Below are 26,815 nucleotides of genomic sequence, written 5' to 3'. Positions count from 1 at the left end.
CTAAAAATTATTGACAAATTCATTGTCATAAAGCATTTTCCAAATTTGTTTTCCCTAGGAGTTTGATAGTTCTAGTTTTACATTTAGGTTTATAATTCACTTTGAATTAATTTTAACGTGGTGTAAGGTAAGAGTCCAACTTCATTGTTTTGCATGTGGATATACAATTTTCCCAACACCATTTGTTGAAGAAACTGTCCTTCACCATTGAGTGGTCTTGGCATCCTTGTGGAAGATCATCGGACCATATATGCCAGGGTTGGTTTCTGAGGTCTCTGTTGTGTTGGTCCATAAGTGTGTCAAGTGTGTCTTTATGCCATGACCACATTTTTTTTTTTTTTTTGGCTTAGTGCAGTTTTGTAATTGTTTTGAGACCTTTAATTTTGTTCTGTTTCAAGATTGATTTGCCTATTCATGGGCCCTGGAGATTCCATATGAATTTTAGGATGGGTTTTTCTGCTTATCAAAAATGTCATTGGAATCTTTATAAGGATTGTATTGAATCTAGGTCACTTCGAATAGTGTTGATATCATTCCAAGATGAAATCATCTAATCTGCAAGCCCAGCTTTTCTTTTCATTTATTTGTGTTTAATTTCTTTCAACAGTGTTTTGTAGTTTTCTGTGTTCAAATCTTTTGCCCTCTTGGTTAAGCTTATTTCTAATTTTTAAAATGCTGTTGTAAATGTAATTCTTTTTTTTTTTGAGATGGAGTCTTGCTCTGTCTCCCAGGCTGGAGTGCAGTGGCACTATCTCAGCTCACTGCAACCTCTGCCTTCCTTACTCAAGCGATTCTCCAACCTCAGCCTCTCAAGTAGCTGGGATCACAGGTGTGTGCTACCACGCCCAGCAGATTTTTTGGTATTTTTAGTAGAGACAGGGTTTTTCCATGTTGACCAGGCTAGTCTTGAACTTGTGACCTCAGGTGATCTGCCCGTCTCGGCCTCCCAAAGTGCTGGGATTGCAGGCATGAGCCACCGCGCCTAGCCAAATGTAATTCTTTTTAAATATTTCTTTTCTTTTGTTTTCTTTTTCTTTCTTTTCTTTTCTCTTCTTTTCTTTCTCTCTCTCTCTTTCCTTTCTTTTTTTTTGAGACGGCATCTCACTCTGTTTCCTAGGCTGGAGCGCAGTGGCACAATCTCAGCTGACTGCAACCTCCACCTTCCAAGTTCAAGCAATTCTCCTGCCTCAGCCTCCTAAGTAGCTGGGACTACAGGTGTCTGCCACTACGCCCAGCTAATTTTTGTATTTTTAATAGAGACAGAGTTTTACTATGTATATTAGAGATGGGGTTGGCCCAGCTGGTCACAAACTCCTGACCTTAGGTGATCCACCCGCCTTGGCCTCCCAAAGTGCTGGGATTACAAACGTGAGCCACTGCACCTGGCCTCTCTTTTTAAAATTTTATTTGCAGATTGTTCCTTGTTAGTTTATAGAAATGCAACTGACTTGTGTGTGTTACTGTATCCTGAAACTTTGTTGAATTTCATTATTCTACCAGTATTTTGTGGAATTTCAGGATTTTTACACATTACATCCTGTTGTCTGTGAACAAAATTTTGTACTTCTTCCTTTCCAATTTGCATGCTTTTAATTTATTTTTCTTGCCTAATTATTCTAAGTAGAAATTCCAGTACTGTGGTGAATAGAAGTGGCAGGAGGAGATGTTGCTATCTTGTTCCAGATCCTTGAGGAAAAGTTTTTAGTTTTTCACCATTGAGTATGATGTTAGCTGTGAACTTTTCATGTACGATCTTTATTTACTGAGGAGTTTCCATCTATTACTAATTCTTTGAGTGTTTTTATTATGAAAGGTGTTCATCTGGCTCCGGAACCAGATAAATGTTGACCTGATAGAATGGATTGGAATGTTCCCTCCTGTTTTTTGAACATTTTTGGAATATTTTGCAGAGGACTGGCATTAATTCTTCTTGAAATGTTTGGTAAAATTCTCCAGTGAAGTTATCTGGACCTGGAATTTTCTTTTTTGGGGGGGTTTTGATTATTGGTTGAATCTTCTTACTAGTTACAGGTCTCTTTGGATTTTTTATTTCTCCGTGATGCAATATGGTGGTTTGTGTTTCTAGGAATTTATAAATTTATTCTAGGTTGCCCAGTTTTGTGGCATATGGTTGCTCACATTAGTCTCTTGTAATCTTTTTCATTTCTGTGGCATCTGTTTTACTGTCACCTCTTTTATTTATGATTTTAGTATTTGAAATTTCTCTTTTTTCTTAATATAGCTGTGAGTTTTAAAATTTTTATTGATCTTTAAAAAAACAAACTCAGTGTTTTTTTTTTTTCCTTTTTTTTCTGGTCTTATTCTGCTTATCTCTGCTCTAATCTGTTATTTTCTTCCTTTTGCTTGGTTTGTCATTAGTTTTTTTTCCCTTCAAGTGTAATGTTAGGTTATTGATTTGAGATCTTCCTTCTTTTTAATTTAAACACCTGCAGCTGTAAGCTTCCTTTAGCATGGGTTTGAGATCTTTCTTCTTTTTAATTTAAGTATCTGCAGCTGTAAGCTTCCCTTTAGCATGGGTTTGAGATCTTTTTTCTTTTTAATTTGAGCATCTGCAGCTGTAAGCTTTCTTTAGCATGAGTTTGAGATCTTTCTTCTTTTTAACTTAAGCATCTGCAGCTATAAGCTTCCCTTTAGCATGGGTTTGAGATCTTTCTTCTTTTTAATTTGAGCATCTGCAGCTGTAAGCTTCCCTTTATCACTGCGTTTGTTGCCTCCTCCTGAGTTTGGGTATGTCATGGTTTTGTTTTCATTTGCTTAAACATTTTTTTGTCCTATTGTAATATAATTGTGCTGTTTTTAATAAAGGTGATTAATGAAACACATAATGAATTGTGCTTCTGTTTTTATAATATTTTAAGCATTCTTAACTCAGAAATGTAAACTTTAGAAAAATTCCAGTCCAGGCACAGTGGCTCACACCTGTAATCCCAGCACTTTGGGAGGCCGAGGCGGGCAGATCATCTGAGGTCAGGAGTTGGAGACCAGCCTTGCTAACATGGTGAAACCCTGTCTTTACTAAAAATGGAAAAAAAATTTTAAAAGTTAGCTAGGTGTGGTGGCAGGCGCCTGTAATCCCAGCTACTCTGGAGGCTGAGGCAGGAGAATCACTTCAATCTGGGTGGCGGAGGTTGCAGTGAGCTGAGATTGCACCACTGCACTCCAGCCTGGGTGACAGAGTAAGACTCTGTCTCAAAAAAAAAAGAAAAAAGAAAACATTTCAGACATATTTATATGTATTTCAGTTTAGAAACTATGATCTCCTAAGTGTATTAACGCAGCACCCTGACATAAAGAATAATAAACATATACCAAAACAGAAACTTGCAAATACCTGTTTTTTATTAATTTTTAATTACCTATATTTAAAAATTGCCAGGTGCAGTGGCTTACGCCTGTAATCCCAGCACTTTGGGAGGCTGAGTTGGGCAGATCACATGAGGTCAGGAGTTTGAGACCAGCCTGGTCAACATGGTAAAACCCCATCTCTATTAAAAATCAAAAAATTAGCCAGGTGTGATAGCATGCATCTATAGTCCCAGCTACTTGGGAGCCTAAGGCAGGAGAATTGCTTGACCCTGGGAGGCAGAGGTTGCAGTGAGCCAAGATAGTTCCACTGCACTCCAGCCTGGGTGAGAGTGAGACTCTGTGTCAAAAAAATAAAAATTGCCTGGGCGTGGTGGCTCACACCTGTAATTGCAGCATTTTGAGAGGCTGAGGCAGGCAGATCATGTCAGGATATGGAGACCATCCGGGCTAACATGGTGAAACGCCGTCTCTACTAAAAATACAAAAAATTAGCCGGGTGTGGTGGCAAGGGCCTGTAGTTCCAGCTACTCTGGAGGCTGAGGCAGGAGAATGGTGTGAACCTGGGAAGCGGAGCTTGCAGTGAGCCGAGATTGTGCCACTGCACTCCAGCCTGGGCAACAGAGCGAGACTCTGTCTCAAAAAAAAAAAAAAAAAATTAAGGTGTGGTTGACATTCAAAAATTACACATATTTAATATATACCGTGTGTGTGTGTGTGTGTGTGTGTGTGTGTGTGTGTGTGTGACAGAGGTTTTACTCTTCTTGCCCAGGCTGGAGTGCAGTGACACGATCTCAGCTCACTGCAACTTCCACCTCCTGGGTTCAAGCAATTCTCCTGCCTCAGCCTCCTGAGTAGCTGAGATCACAGGTGTGCGCCCCCACGCCCGGCTAATTTTTGTATTTTTTTTTAGTAGAGACAGGATTTCACCATGTTGGCCAGGCTGGTCTCGAACTCCTGACCTCAGATGATCTGCCTGCCTCGGCCTCCCAAAGTCCTGGGATTACAGGCGTGTGGCACCGAATATACACATCTTAATTAGTTTAGAGATAAGTATTCACCCAAGGACTCTTCACGACAAATAATGCCATAAACATGACCATCACTCCATATCGGGGAACCTGCCCTGATAATCACGTAGGTTCTTTTCTATTTTTCCTAAGCATTGGCCAGCTTGAGAAATAAAGGGACAGAGTACAAAAGAGAGAAATTTTAAAGCTGGGCGTCTGGGGGAGACATCACACGTTGGTAGGATCCGTGATGCCCCACAAGCCACAAAAACCAGCGTTTATTAGAGATTTTCAAAAAGGGAGGGAGTGTGCAAATAGGTGTGGGTGACAGACATCAAGTACTTAACAGGGTAATAGAATATCACAAGGCAAGTGGAGGCAGGGCGAGATCACAGGACCACAAGACTGAGGCGAAATTAAAATTGCTAATGAAGTTTCGGGCACCATTGTCATTCATGACATCTTATCAGGAGGCAGGGTTTTGAGATCAACCAGTCTGATCAAAATTTATTAGGTGGGAATTTCCTCTTCCTAATAAGCCTGGGAGCGCTATGGGATACTGGAGTCTATTTCACCCCTGCAGCCTCAACCATAAGAGACGACCACTCCCCAGGGGGGCCAATTCAGAGACCCACCCCCAGGTGTGCATTCTCTTTCTCAGGGATGTTCCATGCTGAGAAAAAGAATCCAGCGATATTTCTCCCATTTGCTTTTGAAAGAAGAGAAATATGGCTCTGTTCCAGCTGGCTCACTGGCTGCCAGAGTTTAAGGTTAGCTTTCTTATTCCCTGAACAATTGCTGTTATCCTGTTCATTTTTCAAAGTGCCCAGATTTCATATTGTTTAAACACACATGCTGTACAATTTGTGCAGTTAATGCAATTATTACAGGGTCCTTAGGTGACATACATCCTCCTTGGCTGAAAGGATTAAGAGATTAAAGACAGGCATAGGAAATCACAAGGGTATTGATTGGGGAAGTGATAAGTGTCCATGAAATCTTTACAATTTATGTTTAGCGATTGCAATAAAGATAGGCATAAGAAATTATAAGAGTATTAATTTGGGGAACTAATAAAGGTCCATAAAATCTTCACAATCCACGTTCTTCTGCCATGGCTTCAGCCAGTCCCTCCTTTTGGGGTCCCTGACTTCCCGCAACATCTCCCCAAATATTTCTCATCTCACCCTTTTTAAAAAATGAGACTGGGAGCGATGGCTCACGCCTGTAATCCCAGCACTTTGGGAGGCTGAGGCAGGTGGATCATGAGGTCAGGAGATCGAGACCATCCTGGCTAACACAGTGGAACCCCGTTTCTACTGAAAATACAGAAAATGAGCTGGGCGTGATGACGGGCACCTGTAGTCCCAGCTACTCGGGAGGCTGAGGCAGGAGAATGGTGTGAACCCGGGAGGTGAAGCTTGCAGTGAGCCAAGATCGCACCACTGCACTCCAGCCTGGGAGACAGTGTGAGACTCTGTCTAAAAAAAAAAAAAAAAAAAGGGATGACCATTTCACCTAAAATATACCGTCTTAAGTTTTTTTTTTAAGTGTACAATACGGGACGGCCATGCATCAGAGATATAGGTGGGTTTGGTTCCAGACCACTGCAATAAAGTGAGTTATACAATTTCTTTTGGTTTCCAGTGCATGTAAAAGTATCTTTATACTGTGCTGTATAAAGTGTGCAATAGCATGTGTCTACAAAGTGTGCACACCTTAATTTGCAAATACTTTATTGTTAACAAGTGCTAACAGTCATCTGAGCCTTCAGCAAGCTGCAATCTTTTTGTGTGTGTGTGTGACAGGGTTTTACTCTGTGGCTCAGGCTGGAGTAATTGCAGCCTCAACCTCCTGCTCAATCAAACCCCCACCTCAGACTCCTGACTAGCTGGGACTACAGGTGCATGCCACCATGTCCAGCTAATTTTTGTATTTTTTTTGTAGAGATGGGGTTTTGCCATGTTGCCTCAACGTCCTGGGCTCAAGCAATCCACCCACCTTGGCCTCCCAAAATGTTGGGATGACAGGTGTGAGCCACTGCACCTGGCCAAGTTGCAGTCTTCTTGCTGATGGAGGGTCTTGCCTTAATGTAAGGTGGTGGTTGCTGAGGGTTGGGGTGGCTGTGGCAATTTCTTAAAATAAGACAACATTGAAGTTTGCTGTGTCAATTGACTCTCCCTTTCACAAAAGAATTATCTGTAGCATATGATGTTGTTTGATAGCTTTTTACCCACAGTAGAACTTTCAAAATTGGATTCAATCTTGTCAAACCTTCGTACTGCTGTACCAACTAAGTTTATGTATTATTGTAAATCATTGGGTTCAATCCTGTCAAGCCCTCCTTCTGCTGTACCAACTAAGTTTATTCTAAATCTGTTGTCATCTTAACAGTGTTTACACTGTCTTCACCACGAGTACATTTCATCTCAAGAAACCACTTTCTTTGCTCGTCCATTGAAGCAACTCATCCACTCACGTTTTCTCCGGAGGCTGCTGCAGTCTCACCACATCTTCAGGCTCTGTCTCTGATTCTAGTGCTCTTGTTATTTCCACCATATCTGCAGTTACTTCCTCCACAGAAGTCGTGAACCCCTCAGTGTCATCTGTGAGGGTTGGAATAATCTTCCCAACTTCTTTTTTTTTTTTTTTTTTCAGATGGAGTGTTGCCTGGGCTGGAGTGCAGTGACGCAATCTCAGCTCACTGCAACCTCCGCCTCCCAGGTTCAAGCAGTTCTTCTGCCTCAGCCTCCCAAGTATTTGGGATTACAGGCACCCCCCACCAGGCCTAGCTAATTTTTTTTTTTGTTTTTAGTAGAGACAGAGTTTCACTATGTTGGCCAGGCTGGTCTCAAATTCCTGACCTCGTGATCCACCCACCGTGGCCTCCCAAAGTGCTGGGATTACAGGTGTGAGCCACCACGCGCAGCCCCAACTTCTAATGTTGCTATTTTTACCTTCTTCTTTAAATCATGAATGTTCTCAATGGCATCTAGAATGGTGAATCCTTTCCAGTAGTTTTTCAGTTATTTTGCCCAGATCCGTCAAAGGAATGACTTTGTAGAGAAGCTATAGCTTAATGAAAGATATTTTTTAAGTGATAAGACTTGAAAGTTGAAATTATTCCTCGATCCAAGGGCAGCAGAATGAATGTTGAGTTAGTAGGCATGAAAACAACATTCAGCTCTTTATACATCTTTGTAAAAACCCTTGAGTACCAGGGGCATTGTCAGTGAGCAGTAATACTTTGAAAGGAATGCTATTTCTTGAGCAGTAGGTGTCAACAGTGGGCTTAAGATATTCAGTAAACCGTATTTGTAAACAGATAGTCTGTCATCCAGGCTTTGTTCCCATTTGTAGAGTACAGGCAGAGCTGTTTTATCATAATTCTTCAGGGCCCTTGGATTTTCAGAATAGTAAATCATCATTGGTTTCAAGTTAACATCACCAGTTGCATTAGCCCTTAACAAAAGAGTCAACATGTCCTTTGAAGCCTTAAAGCCAGGCATCAACTCCTCTCTAGCTGTGAACATCCTAGATGGCATCTCCTTCTAATAGAAGGCTGTTTTATCTCCATTGCAAATCTGTTTAGTGTAGCCATCTTAATTAGTTATCTTCTAGATCGCTTTCTGCAGCTTTTCCATCAGTACTTGCTGCTTTATCTTGCACTTCTATGTTATGGAGATGACTTTTTTCCTTAAACCTCATGAAACAGGCTCATCTAGCTTCAGACTTTTCTTCTGCAGCTGCGTCACCTTTCCGAGCCTTCATAGAATTGAAGAGAGGCTGGGTGCGGTGGCTGTCACGCCTGTAATCCCAGCACTTTGGGAGGCCGAGGCAGGAAGATCACCTGAGGTCGGGAGTTCGACACTAGTCTGACCAACGTGGATAAAACCTGTCTCTACTAAAAATACAAAAAATTAGCCAGGCGTGGTGGTGCATGCCTGTAATCCCAGCTACCCGGGAGGCTGAGGCAGGAGAATGGCTTGAACTTGGGAGGCAGAGGGCTCAATGAGCTGAGATCCACCAATGCACTCCAGCTTGGGTAAGAAGAACTAAACTCCATCTCAAAAAGAAAAAAGAAAAAAGAGAGTTAGGCTTAGGCTTAATGGAATGTTTTTTGTTTTTTTTTATCTTCTATCTAGACCGCTTAAATTTTCTTCATAACAGCAGCAAGATTGTTTAGCTTTTTATCATTCATATGTTCACTGGAGTAGTACTTTAAATTTCTTTCAAGAACACTTCCTTTGCATTCACAACTTGGCTAAGTGTTTGTTGCATGAGGTCTAGCTACTGGCCTGTTTGCTTACAGCATGCCTTCCTCACTAAGCTTAATTATTTCTTCCTTTTGGTTTAAAGTGACAGACATGCAACTCTTCTTTCACTTGAACACATGGAGGCTATTGTAGGGTAATCAATTGGGCACATTTTAATATTAATAAAAAGAAGCCTGGGAAAAAGAGAGAGAGAGAAATGGCCCGTTGGTGGGGCAGTCAGAACACACACTTTTGTCAATTGTTTGCTGTCTTATCCAGGTGTGATTTGTGGTTCCCAAAACAATGACAATAGTAGCATTAAAGATCACTGATTACAGATCACCATAACAGATTCAATAATAAAAAGCTTAAAATACTGTGAGAATGACCAAAATGTGACACAGAGACATGAAGTGAGCACGTGCTGTAGGAAAAATGGTGCCAGTGAGACCTGCTTATTGCAGGGTGGCCACAAACCTTCGATTTGTAAAAAACATGGTCACAAAACACAATAAAGCAAAGTGCAGTGAAACAAGATGTGTCTGTCTTTTGATAGAGTCTGACAATCTCTGTCTTTGAAATGGTACATTCATACCATTAACATTCAAAGTGATTATTGATATCATTGGATTAATATCTGCTATATTTGTTACTGTTTTCTATTCATTCTCCTTAGTCTTCATTCTTTTGTCTACCACTCTTTTTCTGCCCTTTGCAGTTTTCATTGACGATTTTAGATGACTACGTTTTCCCTGTCTTTTTAGCATGTACTTCTTTTTTTAAAACTTTTTTTAACTAGTTGCCATAGAATTTGCAATATATATTTATAACCAATTTAAGTCCACTTTCAAATAACACTATCCCACTATCCCACAAATAAGACTACCTGCTTAACAAAGAAAACACCTAATTCCTCAATATACATTTACGACCAATTCAAGTCCACTTTCAGATAACACTGTCCCACTTCATGGGTGACTACCTGCTTAACAAAGAAAACACCTAATTCCTCCCTCCCATCCTTCCATTCCATTCCTTGTATTATTGTTCCTCATTTCACTTGTGTATAAGCATACATAATCTATATGTGTGTATTTATTATTATCTACAAACTTATTGGTCAGATCAATTATGAATAAATACATAAGTTTTTATTGTACCACAATTCCTCCCTCCCATCCTTCCATTCCATTCCTTGTATTAGTGTTACTCATTTCCTTGTATTAGTGTTACTCATTTTCCTTGTATTAGTGTTACTCATTTCCTTGTATTAGTGTTACTCATTTCACTTGTATATAAGCATACATAATTTGTCTGTGTGTATTTATTATTATCTATAAACTTCTTGGTCAGATCAATTAAGAATAAATATGTAAGTTTTTTTTGTACCACAATTCTTTCTTTAATGCTCTTTTTAAAAAAAATGTTGATCCGGGTTTCAGTTGTATATCTTTTGTTTCCCTCTAAAGAATTTCATTTAACATTTCTTGCAAGACAGGTCTCCTGGCAACAAGTTTCTTGAATTTTTATTTTTCTGAGGAAGGCCTTATTTCTCCTTCACTTTTGAAGGGTGATTTCAGTGGGTACAAAAACTTAGGTTGGTGGGTTTTTTTCTGTCAACATTTTGAATTTTTCATTCCACTCTCTTCTTGCTTTCACACTTTCTGCAATGTTGAATGCAGTTCTTATCTTTGTGTCTCTGTAGGTAAGGTGTTTTCTGCCCCACCTCTGGTTTCTTTCAGAGTTTTCCTTTATCTTTTATTTCGTATAGTTTGAAAATTATATGTCCAAGTGTAGGTTGTTGGCATTTATCCTGCCTGATGTTCTCGGAGCTTCCTGGATCTTTGGTTTGGTGTCTGACATTAATACTGGAAGTTCTCAGACATGGTTGTTGCAGATGTTTCTTCTATTTCTTCTCCTCCTGGTATTCTCATTACTCTGTTTCACCTTTTGTAGTTATCCCACAGTCTTGGATATCATCTTCTGTTCTTTTCAGTGTTTCTTTTCTTTTTTAGTTTTTGAAGTTTCTGTTGATAAATCCTCAAGCTCAGAGATTCTTTACTCAGCTGAGTCTAGTCTACTAATAAGGCATCAGATGTATTCTTAGGTTATTTACCACATTTTTTATAACTACATTATGTTGATGGTTCTTACGATGTCTTTCTGATTACATTACCCATCTACACTTGAATGCTGTCTACTTCATTCATTAGAGCCCTTAGCATATTATCCAGAGATTTAAAAAAAATTCCAAAATCATAGCTGTGTCTTGTTCTGAAGCTTGCTCTGTTGCTACAAATTGTATATATATTTTTTGCCTTTTAGTATGCCTTGCAATTTTTTCCCCTTTATTCCCAGTGATGAAGTACCCACTAAAAGTGACTGCTGTTAATATAGCTTCAGTAATGTTGTGATGAGGTGTCAGGGCAGGTGATGCTCTCTTCGTCTCTTTAGGCTGCTCTAACAAAATACTTTAGACAGAGTAATTCATAAACAACAGAGATTATTGCTCACAGTTCTGGAGGCTGGAAAGTCCAAGACTAAAGTGCCAGGATATTTGGTGTTTGGTGAAGGTCAAACATTCAGACACTCGCAGTGACTCTAGCAGCAGCAGCAGTGTTCGGGGATCCTATGTGAGGGACAAACACTCAGACCCCAGCAGGAGTGTTCTGGAATCCTATGTGAGGGCCAAACATTCAGACCACAGCAGGAGTGTTCTGGAATCCTATGTCAGGGACAGTCTCTCAGACCCTAGCAGCAGTGTTCTGGAATCCTATGTGATGGACATTCAGACCCTCGTAACGGTGTTCTGGAATCCTATGTGACGGACAAACAGACCACAGCAGCAGTATTCTGGAATCCTATGTGAGGAACAAACATTCAGACCCACGTAACAGTGTTCTGGAATCCTACGTGAGGGACAAACATTCAGACCCCAGCAGCAGTGTTCTGGAATCCTACGTGAGGGCCAAACATTCAGACTACAGGAGGAGTGTTCTGGAATCCTATGTGAGGGACTAACATTTGGCCCTTGTGGCAGTGTTCTGGAATCCTATGTGAGGTACAAACATTCAGACCACAGCAACAGTGTTCTGGAATCCTATGTGAAGGAAAAACATTCAGGCCACAGCAGGAGTGTTCTGGAATCCTATGTGAGATACACTCTCTCAGACCCTAGCAGCAGTGTTCTGGAATCCTGTGTGATGGACAAACATTCAGACCCTTGTAGCAGTGTTCTTGAATTCTATGTGAGGGACAAACAGACCACAGCAGCAGTGTTCTGGAATGCTATGTGAGGGACAAACACTCAGATGACAGCAATAGTGTTCTGGAATCTTATGTGAGGGCAAACAGACCCCTGCAAACAGGGACAATTTGACTTCCTGTTTTCCTAATTGAATACCCTTTATTTCTTTCCCCTGCCTGACAGCCCTGGCCAGAACTTCCAACACTATGTTGAATAAGAGTGATAAGAGAGGGCATCCCTGTCTTGTGCCAGTTTTCAAAGGGAATCCTTTCAGTTTTTGCCCATTTAGTATGACATTGGCTGTGGGTTTGTCATGAATAACTCTTATTATTTTTAGATACGTCCTATCAATACCTAATTCATCGAGAGTTTTTAGCATGAAGGGCTGCTGAATTTTGTCGAAGGGCTGCTGAATTTTTGTCGAAGGCCTTTTCTGCATCTATTAAGATAATCATGTGGTTTTTGTCTTTGGTTCTGTTTATATGCTGGATTACGTTTACTGATTTGCATATGTTGAACCAGCGTTTCATCCCACGGATGAAGCCATCTTGATGATGGTGGATAAGCTTTTTGATGTGCTGCTGGATTCGGTTTGCAAGTATTTTATTAAGGATTTTTGCATTGTTGTTCATCAGGGATATTGGTCTAAAATTCGCTTTTTTTGTTATGTCTCTTCCAGGCTTTGGTATCAGGATGATGCTGGCCTCATAAAATGAGTTAGGCAGGGTTCCCTCTTTTTCTATTGATTGAAATAGTTTTGGAAGGAATGGTACCAGCTCCTCCTTGTACCTCTGGTAGAGTTTGGCTGTGAATCTGTCTGGTGCTGGATTTTTTTTTTGGTTGGTAAGCTATTACTGCCTCAATTTCAGAGCCTGTTATTGGTCTATTAAGAGATTCAACTTCTTCCTGGTTTAGTCTTGGGAGGGTTTATGTGTCGAGGAATTTATCCATTTCTTCTAGATTTTTTAGTTTATTTGCATAGAGAAGTTTGTAGTATTCTCTGATGGTAGTTTGTATTTCTGTGGGATCGGTAGTGCTATCTCTTTTATCATTTTTTATTGCGTCTATTTGATTTTTCTCTCTTTTCTTCTTTATTAGTTTTGCTAGTGGTCTATCAATTTTGTTGATCTTTTCAAAAAACCAGCTCCTGGATTCATTGATTTTTTGAAGGGTTTTTTGTGTCTCTATTTCCTTCAGTTCTGCTCTGATCTTAGTTGTTTCTTGGAAGTCAAATTGTCCCTGTTTGCAGATGACATGATTGTGTATCTAGAAAACCCCATTGTCTCAGCCCAAAATCTCCTTAAGCTGATAAGCTACTTCAGCAAAGTCTCAAGATACAAAATCAGTGTGCGAAAATCACAAGCATTCTTATACACCAATAACAGAGAGCCAAATCATGAGTGAAGTCTCATTCACAATTGCTTCAAAGAGAATAAAATACCTAGGAATCCAACTTACAAGGGATGTGAAGGACCTCTTCAAGGAGAACTACAAACCACTGCTCAACGAAATAAAAGAGGACACAAACCAATGGAAGAACATTCCACGCTCATGGATAGGAAGAATCAATATCGTGAAAATGGCCATACTGCCCAAGGTAATTTATAGATTCAATGCCATCCCCATCAAGCTACCAGTGACTTTCTTCACCGAATTGGAAAAAACTACTTTAAAGTTCATATGGAACCAAAATAGAGCCTGCATCGCCAAGTCAATCCTAAGCCAAAAGAACAAAGCTAGAGGCATCACGCTACCTGACCTCAAACTATACTACAAGGCTACAGTAACCAAAACAGCATGGTACTGGTACCAAAACAGAGATATAGACCAATGGAACAGAACGGAGCCCTCGGAAATAATACCACACATCTACAACTATCTGATCTTTGACAAACCTGACAAAAACAAGAAATGGGGAAAGGATTCCCTATTTAACAAATGGTGCTGGGAATACTGGCTAGCCATATGTAGAAAGCTGAAACCAGATCCCTTCCTTACACCTTATACAACAATTAATTCAAGATGGATTAAAGACTTAAATGTTAGACCTAAAACCATAAAAACCCTAGAAGAAAACCTAGGCAATACCATTCAGGACATAGGCATGGACAAGGACTTCATGTCTAAAACACCAAAAGCAATGGCAGCAAAAGCCAAAATTGACAAATGGGATCTAATTAAGCCAAAGAGCTTCTGCACAGCAAAAGAAACTACCATCAGAGTGAACAGGCACACTACAGAATGGGAGAAAATTTTTGCAATCTGCTCATCTGACAAAAGGCTAATATCCAGAATCTACAAAGAACTCAAATTTACAAGAAAAAGCCCCATTAAAAAGTGGGCAAAGGATTTGAGCAGACACTTCTCAAAAAAAGACATTTATGCAGCCAACAGACACATGAGGAAATGCTCATCATCACTGGCCATCAGAGAAATGCAAATCAAAACCACAATGAGATATCATCTCACACTAGTTAGAATGATGATCATTAAAAAGTCAGGAAACAACAGGTGCTGGAGAGGATGTGGAGAAATAGGAACACTTTTACACTGTTGGTGGGATTGTAAAGTAGTTCAACCATTGTGGAAGACAGTGTGGCGATTCCTCAGGGATCTAGAGCTAGAAATACCATTTGACCCAGCCATCCCATTACTGGGTATATACCCAATGGAATATAAACCATGCTACTATAAAGACACACGCACACATATGTTTATTGTGGCACTACTCACAATTGCAAAGACTTGGAACCAGCCCAAATGTCCAAATGTCCAACAATGATAGACTGGATTAAGAAAATGTGGCACATATACACCATGGAATACTATGCAGCCATAAAAATTGATGAGTTCATGTCCTTTGTAGGGACATGGATGAAGCTGGAAACCATCATTCTCAGCAAGCTATCACAAGGACAAAAAACCAAACACCGCATGTTCTCACTCATAGGTGGGAATTGAACAATGAGAACACGTGGACACAGGAAGGGGAACATCACACACCGGGGCCTGTTGTGGGATGGGGGAGGGGGGAGGGATAGCATTAGGAGATATACCTAATGTAAATGACGAGTTAATGGTTGCAGCACACCAACATGGCACATGTTATACATATGTAACAAACCTGCACGTTGTGCACATATATCCTAGAACTTAAAGTATAATAAAAAATATATAAAATTCGATAAGGAAAATATAAAAAAAGAAAACGTGATATATTATTTGGCAGTAAAAAAAAGAAAACCCTGTCATTTGTGAACAACATGGATGAACCTGGAGGACAATATGTTAAGTGAAATAAGCCAGGCACAGAAAGATAAATATGTCATGATATGACTCCTACTGGTATGTGAAAAAGTTGATCTCATAGAAGTATAAAGTACAATGGCGGGTATCAGAGCTAGGGGTCAAGGGGAGTTGCGGTGATGTTAATCAGAGGATACATACTTAGAGTAAGATAGAAGGAATAAATTTCAGGAGATGTAGTGTAGAACAAGGTGATTGTAATTGATGATGATACATTGTATTCTTAAGAAATAGAAAGTTAATGTTATGTGCATTCACCAGGAAAATGATAACTATGTGAGTTGATGTATTTGTTAATTAGCTAGATTTGACCTTTTCACAATGCGTACATACTTTGTCCCTCACATAGGATTCCAGAACACTGCTGCTGGGTTCTGAACGTTTGTCCCTCAGGTAGGATTCCATAACACTACTGTGAGAGTCTCAATGTTTGTCCCTCACATAGGATTCCAGAGTGCTACTGCATTGGTCTGAGTGTTTGTCCCTCACATTTTACATTACAAAAACATGCAATGTCATATGTCAATTAAAAATATAAATAAAGCAATTAAAAAACACAAAAAGAAAAAGAAAAACAGACCACAGCAGCAGTGTTCTGGAATCCTATATGAGGGACAAACATTCAAACCCTCGCATCAGTCTTCTGGAATCCTATGTGAGGGACAAACATTCAGACCGTCGCAGCAGTGTTTTGGAATCCTATGTGTGGGACAAACACTCAGACCCCAGCAGGAGTGTTCTGGAATCCTATGTGACGGACAAACATTCAGACCCTCATAGCAGTGTTCTGGAATCTTATGTGAGGGATATTCAGACCACAGCAGGAGTGTTCTGGAATCCTATGTGATGGACATTCAGACCCTGGTAGCAGTGTCCTGGAATCTTATGTGAGGGACATTCAGACCACAGCAGGAGTGTTCTGGAATCTTAGTGAGGGACAAACATTCAGACCCCAGCAACAGTGTTCTGGAATCCTATGTGAGGGACAAACATTCAGACCATGGCAGCAGTGTTCTGGAATCCTATGTGAGGGAAAAACATTCAGAACCTCATAGCAGTGTTCTGGAATCCTATGTAAGGCAGAAACATTCAGACCCCAGCAGCAGTGTTCTGGAATCCTATGTGAGGGACAAACATTCAGACCACAGCAGCAGTGTTCTGGAATCCTATGTGAGGGACAAACATTCAGACCACAGCAGGAGTGTTCTGGAGTCCTATGTGAGGGACATTCAGACCACAGCAGGAGTGTTCTGGAATCGTCCATGAGGAACAAACATTCAGACCACAGCAGGGGTGTTCTGGAATCCTATGTGAGGGACAAACATTCAGACCATAGCAGCAGTGTTCTGGAATCCTATGTGAGGGACAAACATTCAGACCACAGCAGGAGTGTTCTGGAATCCTATATGAGGGCCAAACCCTCAGATCACAGTAACAGTGTTCTGGAATCCTATGTGAGGGACAGACATTTAGACCCTCACAGCAGTGTTCTGGAATCCTACGTGAGGGACAAACATTCAGACCAGTGTTCTGGAATCCTACGTGAGGGACAAACATTCAGACCACGGCAGCAGTGTTCTGGAATCCTATGTGACGGACAGACATTCATACCACAGCAACAGTGTTCTGGAATCTTATGTAAGGAAGAAACATTCGGACCCCCGCAGCAGTGTTCTGGAATTGTATGTGACGGACAAACACTCAGAGCACAGCAGCAGTGTTGTGGAATTCTATGTGAGTGACAAACATTCAGACCATTGCATCAGTGTCCTGGAATCCTGTGTGAGGGCCAGACACTCAGATCACAGTAGCAGTGTTCTGGAGTCCTATGTAATGGACAAACATTCAGAACCTCATAGCAGTGTTCTGGAATCCTATGTGAGGCAGAAACATTCAGACCCCAGCAGCAGTGTTCTGGAATCCTATGTGAGGGGCATTCTGACCCCAGCAGCAGTGTTCTGGAATCCTATGTGAGGGACAAACGTTCAGACCCCAGCATCAATGTTCTGGAATCCTATGTGAGGGACAAACATTCAGACCCTCGTAGCAGTGTTATGGAATCCTATGTGAAGGACAAACATTCAGACCTCAGGAGCAGTGTTTTGGTATCGTATGTGAGCGACAAACACGCAGACCCCAGCAGCCGTGTTCTGGAATGCTATGATTGGGTCTATACTGTGAACCTCAGAAGTGTTCCTCTGTTTAATTAATTTTCCACCTTAGGTGGAACATGGCTAGAATGGGCTGCAGTGGAAGGGGATAATTCCCTTCCCCTAGGTTATTTAGGCTCTGATTATACTAGAGCAGATTAGGCTGAGGTTAAGTAGTTTGTCCTATGGACAAGACTTGTTAAGAACTGGGTGCTCTGGCATATTTCAAAATAGTTTTCCTTTTTCCTTCCCAAAGGTTGAAGCAGGAGGGGAGTTTTCTCAGGTATTTGTCACAGGAGCCTGGTGAAGCTCCATGAGACAATTTTACAGTATTTTGCCCCCTCCCCCACAATAACTCTATCTCTTTGTAGTTTTTACCACTTAGAGTTGTCCACGCTGATCCTCCAGCCGTTCACCCTTTACAGTTTGAGTTTTTCTACTCCAGCACTGGTTCCAAAGTTGGTTTCAGTAGTGAGTCCATTTTCCTGTAAGCCATTAAGTCCTATGTTCACTTCTCTGTCCCTGCAATCCTGGGGGCCGTGGTTTGCCCTGTGTCCTCCCCTGAGTTTCAAATCTAGAAAGAAATGTTGATTTTTTAGTCTCTTCAGCTTTTTATTTGTTGTTAAGATTGTTGTTAAAATTAATTATTGTAAAGTAATTACTGATTAATTCCAAGCTTCTTACATGCAGAAATAGGAACCTGGAATCTGTTTCTAAAACTATCTTCTCAATGCCTATGTGCACAAAGGATTTTTTTCCACAGGACTATGATCGTGATGAATTATATTAGTAGACTTCTGAATATTGAACTTTTCTTTATTCGTGGAATAAGCTCAGGAAATTCCTTCTTGGTCCTCACAGTCTATTTCTCTTCCGGTGTAAATGTTAGTGTTTCTGTAAATTCTGTACTTGTTTCTTTTATTCTTTCATTCTCTTATTTTCATTTGGTCTGATGGATTCAGGTACCATTGAAATTCTGGTAATTTCCAAATCTTTATCTTTAGTTTTGATCTCTCTTCTGAACCACTGGAGCCATATTCCCAATTGCCAGTTGGAAATTCCCAATATGGAACCTCAGGTGTTTCACACGTGATATATCCAAGTCTGTGTCACTTCTGGTTATCATATTCTTTCATTTTTACAAATTTCACTTCACAACACCAGTACCAATCTAGCTGGATCATGGCAGATAACTTGGAAACAAAACTCCCCTTTTTACCCATTGCACAGCAAATTGGTACCAAATCCTGTTTCTACATTTTTTTCCTTTTAAGAACTGCTTCCTTATTGTGTATTCTCACACTTCATGTCCTGATGTAGGTGATATCTGTCTTCCTCTTTACTCCCTTCTGACTTTTCTTTAAGCCCTTTCCCATTCTCTTTCTCAGGGATGGCTGTTAAAATGCCAATATGGTCATGTAACTTTTCTGTCCTTACTGGACCTCCCTATTTACACCTGTTTCTGAAGTGGCTGTGTTCACCCTGGGTGGATAGAGCAATTTTTTGTCCTGTAGAAAGGAAATTTTTAAATGCCAGTGTATATGCTTTTAATTAAGTATACTCACCTTTTGTATCCATGGGTTTTGCATCTGTGGATTCCGCCAACTTCAGATTAAAAATATTCCCACAAAAATAGATGGCTGTCTCTGTGTAGAGCATCTACAGAAATTTTTCTTGTCATTATTTCCTAAACAGTACAGTATAACAACCATTTATGTAGCATTACATTGTATTCAGTATTATAGGTAATCTAAAGATTTAAAGTTCAGTTGTGCATGGCTTACTGATGGGATTACTTTCTGAGAAATGCATCTTTAGGTAATTTCATTGTTTTGTGAACATCATAGTGTTACAAAAACCTACATGATATGTATATTTTTATGTTTTTGGTATATGGGTAACCAGATGGCTGAGCCATTATTGAATATCATTTTCTGCACTTCATCTGCAATGCCAGTATCAGGTTTCTGTGTATGTTTCATCATCTTATGGGACTATTGTGATATACATGTTTCATCATTGACTGAAATGTTATTATGCAGCTTATGACTGTATACAGGAGGAGGTGCATAAGTTATATGCAAATATGAGACTAGTTTATATAAGAGAGTTATCCAATCTGTGGATTTTGGTATCTGGGGGTGTCTTGGAATCAGTCCCCATGGCTACTGAGGAAGTAATGTAATGTTAAAATGATAGGTGCATAAGAATTTTTGAAATTAGGTCAAATATTTAAATGCAGACTCACTGCGTAATCAATTCCTTAAATATTGCATTTAACTTTCATCACTGCCCAGGATCATTCATCTAGGCATGGTGCTGTCCAGAGTTCCGTTAAAGTGGTGTGTGTTCTTTTTGCCTTTGTGAGTAGACTTCTGATACGTTCTCATAGTCATGAGAATTCATGGTTCATGTGGAAGAGCCAAACACCTGATTTTTCAGTAAAGTGGAACCTCATGATGCAAAATAAACAAAATTTATTTTCTCTTTCTCTCTTATCCTAGTCTGCACTGAGCTTGTGTCTCAATGAGTTCACCTAAACATTATTCCCAGTATGTGTTTATACTTATATATTCATAACCAGATCATGAGCTCCTTTGAGGAGTAGAATTTTGTTCCCCTTTTTTTTGTTTTTTGTTTTTGAGAGACAGGGTCTCTGTTGGCCAGGCTGGAGTGCAGTGGTGTGATCATAACTCACTACACTGTCAAACTGCTGGGCTCGAGCAATCCTTCAGCCTCAGCTTCCAGAGTAGCCAGGACTACAGGCATGCAGGATTATGTCTATTTTTAAAATTATTTTTGTAGAGAGAGGGCCTTGCATTTTGTTTATACTTTTATCCCTAGCAACAAGGGTGGTTCTAGATCTATAAGGTGAACTTTGTAATACAATTTTATTAATTCATAAGTTGTTACAGTGGAAGCATATTTCTACTGTGATTACTGCTTCTCCCACCATAAACAGTACAAAACAAACTACATCTTATGTAAAATACATATAAGACACATGGACACAAAAAAGAGTGAATTCCTAGATCTTGTTCTTTTGACCCTGGGCTGATGCTTTGACTTGAGGAAAAGTGTGCCATTACAGGGGTTGATGTCCTTTGAAGATGTGGCTGTGCACTTCACCTGGGAGGAGTGGCAGGACCTGGATGATGCTCAGAGGACCCTGTACAGGGACGTGATGCTGGAGACCTACAACAGCCTGGTATCATTACAGGAGTTGGTGTCCTTTGAGGAAGTAGCTGTGTACTTCACCTGGGAGGAGTGGCAGGACCTGGATGACGCTCAGAGGACACTGTACAGAGATGTGATGCTGGAGACCTACAGCAGCCTGGTATCATTGGGTGAGTGAAACTTCCCAGTAACTCCCAGGAATGTGTTTTGTTGTTCGTAAATATAGGAACCCTTTTAAGGTATAATAATATTTACTTATAAGATTCCAGTTGATGAAAAATGTGTCACTACTCTGTAATGAAATGTTCAAATTGGCTCCTTCATTGCACAGTCCCTGAAGCCCAGCTGTTGTCATTCTGAAAAGGATTTGACTTAGTGGTTTGACAAAGTCTTCCATTGTTTCTCGTTACCAGGGCATCACATTACTAAACCTGAGATGATCTTCAAGCTAGAGCAAGGAGCAGAGCCATGGATAGTAGAAGAAGCCCCAAACCTGAGACTTTCAGGTCAGTCAGTGAATACTGGGCAGGGAGGCCTGGAGGAGTAATGCCCAGCAGATTTTGGTCGTGTTATCTTGTTTTCACCACTTTTTCCCCTAGGTCTTAGACCTGAAGACTGTTGGTCTGCATTAAATGTGCATTATATAGTCCCCAGGGTAGATCTCATGCATATATCCCAGTCTCTTATTTTTCTGAGTATCTTCCTCTTTTTACCCCAAATCCAATCCCTGCCATCCTCTCCTTAGGCCTTTTTCTTTGCTATTTATTTTCTCTATTTCCCCCTTTTCCTCTATTCTGATGTAGTATCTTAAAAAAATTTTTTAGACATTCATGCATTTATTTATCCTTTGAATGTATCTTAAGCGATTTTTAAGAATCAGTCATTATAATAGTGATGATGAAAATAGTGTTTCTTTTTAAGCTGTAGCTTTATTCTTCTTGTTTTATTTTTTACTAAACAGATGGTTCTCGCTCTGTTTCTCAGACTCAAGTGCAGTGGCATGACTATAGTTCACTGTAATGATGAACTCCTGGGCTCAAGTGTTCCTCACACCCTAGCCTCCCAAGTAGCTGGGACTACAGGTGTGTGCCATCACACCCAGCTAATTTTTTATTGTTTGTAGAGATGAGGTCTTGTTCTATTGCCCAGGCTGGTCTCGAACTTCTGGCCTTAAGTGATCCTTGTAGACCCTACCTACAAAAAAAAAACGTAGCTGAGTGTGGTGACATGGGTTTCTAATCCCAGTTTTTATACTTGGGAGGCTGAGATGGAAGGATTGCTTGAGCTCAGGAGTTTGAAGCTTCAGTGAGCTCTGATAGCAACAGTGCACTCCAGCCTGAGTAACAGAGTAAGATCCTGTCTCAGAAAGAAATTATGAAGCTGAGGAGGACCCATCATAGGGGCCTGGATAGGGGTGGTGCTGGACTTGGGAGGAGAACCAGAAAATTCTGGGTCTCAAGTCCAAAGAAACCAATTATTTCCTGTTGAAGGGCTCAGATTTCTGTTTGAGAGTGGAGTTTGTAGTTACCATTTGAAGATGAGAAATGTACAGGAAACTTCATTTTTATATAACACTGTGTGACATCTGAAACTCCAAAACACAAAATAAAACCCTTCAAAAATGGGGAATTGTCAAGCAGGAATGTGTGAGTGGAGAGGGGCAGGGCTGTTGATCTCAAAAGGAACCAGAAATACACTTTTCAAAGATGACAGGCACAGCCTGAGTTGCAGAACCAATCCTTCAGATCACCAGTATGGTTTTTTGACTGGAGCTTCTGTGCCTATTATGGATCTGGGAAGCAGGGGATGTCATGTTTAAGTAGGAATTTGCCAGGATCTGTTTTTGTTTAACATGAGGAATAAGAGATTTTCTGCTTGGAAAACCTCCAGACACTTTTAACCATTCTCAGGGAGGAGTGAAAGGTTAACATATAGGCAAAATCCTGTCCACAAGCTACTTCTATGCTTAGGAGACAGAAAAATGGCCATCTCCTGTACCTGCCAGTTGCTGACCCAGGAAAAACTGGCTATCTTCAAAGAAGAATAATGAAAAAATACCAACTATTAAAACAGCCACTATTGTTCTATGAATAAATAGAAAAAAAGAGAGAAAACAAATGACAGTTAATGAGCACTTATTAAAACCTATGAGTAGGAAGTAGATGCATATTATTACCAAATAATTCTTTGTGAAATAAAAAAGAACAGGAAAACTTCAAAATGCAAAGAAAAACTCAATTGAATATTAGAAAATATACTGATTTATTACATTATGTTAGTAGGAACAGGAGCCATATGCGTATAAAACCAATACCCATTATTAATTTTTATCAAATCTTACTCCACTGGGATAGGAAGTAATTTTTTTTACCTTTACACAAGCATTCTGTAAGACATGATCATGTGTGGTTCATGGATACTTTTTTCTCATTTCAGCTGTCCAGATCATTGATGACCTTATTGAAAGGAGCCATGAAAGTCATGATAGATTTTTCTGGCAAATTGTAATCACCAACAGCAACACATCAACTCAAGAGAGAGTTGAATTAGGAAAAACATTTAATTTGAACTCAAACCATGTTCTAAATCTGATTATAAATAATGGAAACAGTTCAGGAATGAAGCCTGGACAGTTTAATGTTTGCCAGAACATGCTTTTCCCTATTAAGCCTGGTGAGACACAGTCTGGAGAGAAACCTCATGTCCCTGATATAACCAGGAAATCCCACAGACATCATGAGCATCTTACTCAGCATCACAAGATCCGAACTCTGCCTTTTCAATGTAATGAACAAGGGAAAACTTTCAACACAGAGGCAATGTTCTTTATACATAGAAGGGCTCATATAGGACAGACCTTTGGTAAATATAATGAATTTGAGAAAGCCTGTCATAACTCAGCTGTTATTGTCCAAGGGATAACTCAGGTAGGACAGCCAACTTGTTGTAGAAAGTCTGACTTCACTAAACATCAGCAAACACACACAGGAGAGACACCCTATGAATGTGTTGAATGTGAGAAACCCTCCATTAGCAAATCATACCTTACGATACAGCGCAAGGTTCCTACTAAGGAAAAACCTTATGCCTGTAACTGGTGTGAAAAATTGTTCAGCTATAAGTGCAGCCTCACTGTCCATCAGAGAATTCACACAGGGGAAAAGCCCTATAGATGCAATGAATGTGGAATAACCTTTCGCCGTAAGTCATTCCTCACTTTACATCAGAGAACTCACACAGGGGATAAACCCTACAAATGTATTGAATGTGGAAAAACTTTTCACCGTAAGTCACTTCTCACTTCACATCACAGAACTCACTCAGGGGAAAGGCCCTATCAGTGTAGTGAATGTGGAAAAACCTTTAGCCACAAGTCATACCTCAAAATACATCATAGAATTCACACCGGGGAAAAGCCCTATGCATGTGACCATTGTGAAAAAGCATTTAGTCGTAAGTCAAAGCTTACTGTCCATCAGAGAACACACACAGGGGAAAAACCCTATGAATGTAATGAGTGTGGAAAACCCTTTATCAATAAGTGGAACCTCAGGATACATCAGAGAATTCACACAGGGGAAAGACCCTATAAATGCAATGAATGTGGGAAAACATATCACCGTAAGTTGTTCCTCACTACCCATCAAAGGACTCACACAGGAGAAAAACCCTACAAATGCAATGAATGTGGGAAAGCCTTTCGCTGTAAGTCACTCCTCACTGCCCATCAGAGAACTCATACTGGGGAAAAGCCATATGCATGTAACGAATGTGGAAAAACATATAGCCACAAGTCATACCTTCCAGTACATCACAGAACTCACACAGGGGAAAAACCCTATGAATGTAATGAATGTGGAAAATCCTTTTACTGTAAGTCAGTCCTAACTGGACATCAGAGAACTCATACTAGCAAAAAAAACCCTGTGAATGTAATGAATGTGAGAAAACCTTTATCAATAAGTTAAACCTTGGGATACACAAGAGAGCTCAGGGGAAAGACCCTATGAATGTAATGAATGTGGAAAAACCTTTCATCAGAAGTCAAATCTGAGCACCCATCAGGGAATTCACACAGGGGAGAAACCTTACGTATGTAATGAATGTGGAAAAACCTTTCAGCACAAGTCATTCCTCACCGTACACTGGAGAACTCACATGGGAAAAACTGTGTGGATGTAATGAATGTGGAAAAACTTTTTGTTGGAAATCATACCTTATTATACATGAGAGAACTCACAGCAGGGAAAGGCCCTGAGAATGTAATGAATGTGGAACATCCTTTCATCAGAAGGCAAATCTTCAGAAGCATCAAGGTATTCACACGGGAGAGAAACCCTATGAATGTAGCAAATGTGGAAAAACCTTCAGTCAGAAATCAGTCCTCACTGTACATCATGGAACCCATACTGGAGAAAAACCTTATGAATGTAATGAGTGTGGGAAAACCTTTCGTCACAAGTCAAACCTCAATATGCATCAGGGAACTCACTCAGCAGAGAAACCCTATGAATGTGATGAATATAGGAAAACGTTTTACCGTAAGACTGTTCTCACCATACATCAGAGAACTCACACAGGTGAGAAGCCATTTGAATGTAAAGAATGTAGGAAAACGTCCCAGAAGTCAAAACTCTGTACATAACAGAACTCACACGGGAAAAACCCTTTAGATGTAATGAATGTAGGAAAACTTTCTCCCAGAAGTCAGGCCTCAGTATACATCAGAGAACACACACAGGAGAAAAACCTTATGAATGTAAAGAATGTGGGAAAACCTTTTGCCAGAAGTCACACCTCAGCAGGCATCAACAAACCCATATAGGAGAGAAATCTGATGTAGCTGAGGCAGGCTATGTGTTCCCTCAAAATCACTCTTTTTTCCCTTGAACCCACAACCTACACCTCTCCGGCTACTATTGTAGATTTCTCCATGCCCGGTTTAGGAGAATATGGACACAAATGGTGACCATTAGCTCCTGGCCTACCAACAAGAAGGTCTTAACCATGCTGTAACAGATGGGCTATCATGCAGGCTTTCTTGTTCCCATTTTTACAGCACACTTCACACTTTAATGTCACAGTTATGGCTGTTTTCCTAGAAGCTCATGTGCCAACCTCTGCCAGCTTCAAACATTTCTTCTGCAACTCCCTCACCTCTCTTCACCTCCATAGAATTGAAGAGAGGGCCTTTCTCAGGATTAGGCTTTGTCTCAAGGGAATATTGGGGCTGGTTTGATCTTCTATGCAGACCACTCAGACTTTCTCTATCAGTGAAAAGACTTTTGTTTTTAAAAAATCATTCATGTGTTCACTGGAGTAGCACCTATAACTTCCTTCAAGAACTTTTTATCTGCATTCACAACTTGGGTAGCTGATGCAAGAAGCTTAGCTTTGGCCTGTCTTAGCTTCCAACATGCCTTCTTCACTAAGCTTGATTTCTACCTTTTGATTTGAAGTAACAGATGTGCACACTTCTTTTCACTTGAACACATGGTGGCCACTGCAGAGTGAAGTGGCCTAATTTCATTATTGTATCTTGAGTAATAGGGGGGCTGGAAGAGAGAAATAGGGACAGGGAAATGACTAGTCAAGCAGTCAAACACAACATTTTTCCATCATGTTTGCTGTCTTCCATAGAGTTCCAGCACCCTGAGACAATTCCAATAGTAACATCAGAAATCACTGATCACAGATCATCATAACAGATGTGATAACTAAAATCTTTGAAAGATTTTGGGGATTGCCAAAAGATGTGACACAGATGTGAAGTGAGCACACAGTGTTGGAAAAATGGTGCTGGTCAGACTTGCTCAGCACTTCATGGCCACAAATCTTTAATTTGTTAAAAAGGTGGTGTTGCCAAGCAAAATAAAGTGAAGCTCGATAAAGTGAGGTGTGCCTCTATTTTGATGGGCTCTAACAATTTGTCTTTTCATTGGTGCATTTAGACCATTGACATTCAAAGTGATTATACAGTTGGATTAATTTTGCCATGTCGTTTTCCATTCACTCCCATTGTTCTTTGTTCTTGCTTTGTCCTCCACTGTTTTTCTGCCTTTTATGGAGTTGATGATTTTATATGATTTTTGTTTCCTTTCATTGCCTTTTTTTTTTTATTGAGACAGTCATCGAGGCTGGAGTGCAGTGGTGTGATCATGGCTCCCTGCAGCCTCAACTTCTTGGGTTCAAGTGATCCTTCCACCTCAGTCTCCCAATTAGCTAGGACTACAAGTATGCAATTAGCTAGGACTAACAAGTATGCAATTAGGAATACAAGTATGCAGTTAGCTAAGACTACAAGTATGCAATTAGCTAGGACTACAAGTATGCAATTAGCTAGGA

At 40.2% G+C, this 26,815-nt stretch overlaps 1 protein-coding gene across 1 annotated transcript in view; it reads left to right on the top strand.

The window, feature by feature from the left end:
- Positions 1-26,365, top strand: part of LOC116812746 (zinc finger protein 717-like) — a 53,155-nt gene extending 26,790 nt beyond the window's left edge. The window contains 9 exon segments of the mRNA XM_032758533.2: positions 20,385-20,640; positions 20,884-20,976; positions 22,907-24,384; positions 24,387-24,456; positions 24,459-24,626; positions 24,629-24,837; positions 24,840-25,105; positions 25,107-25,130; positions 25,132-26,365. Coding sequence (XP_032614424.1) covers positions 20,385-20,640; positions 20,884-20,976; positions 22,907-24,384; positions 24,387-24,456; positions 24,459-24,626; positions 24,629-24,837; positions 24,840-25,105; positions 25,107-25,130; positions 25,132-25,360 — 2,793 coding nt within the window. The 3' untranslated portion in view covers positions 25,361-26,365.
- The last annotated feature ends 450 nt before the right edge of the window (positions 26,366-26,815 follow it).

The sequence above is a fragment of the Hylobates moloch genome, unplaced genomic scaffold, assembly GCF_009828535.3.
Source record: "Hylobates moloch isolate HMO894 unplaced genomic scaffold, HMol_V3 SCAFFOLD_9, whole genome shotgun sequence".
Lineage (NCBI taxonomy): Eukaryota > Metazoa > Chordata > Mammalia > Primates > Hylobatidae > Hylobates > Hylobates moloch.
This window is presented reverse-complemented; position numbering and strand designations above follow the sequence as displayed.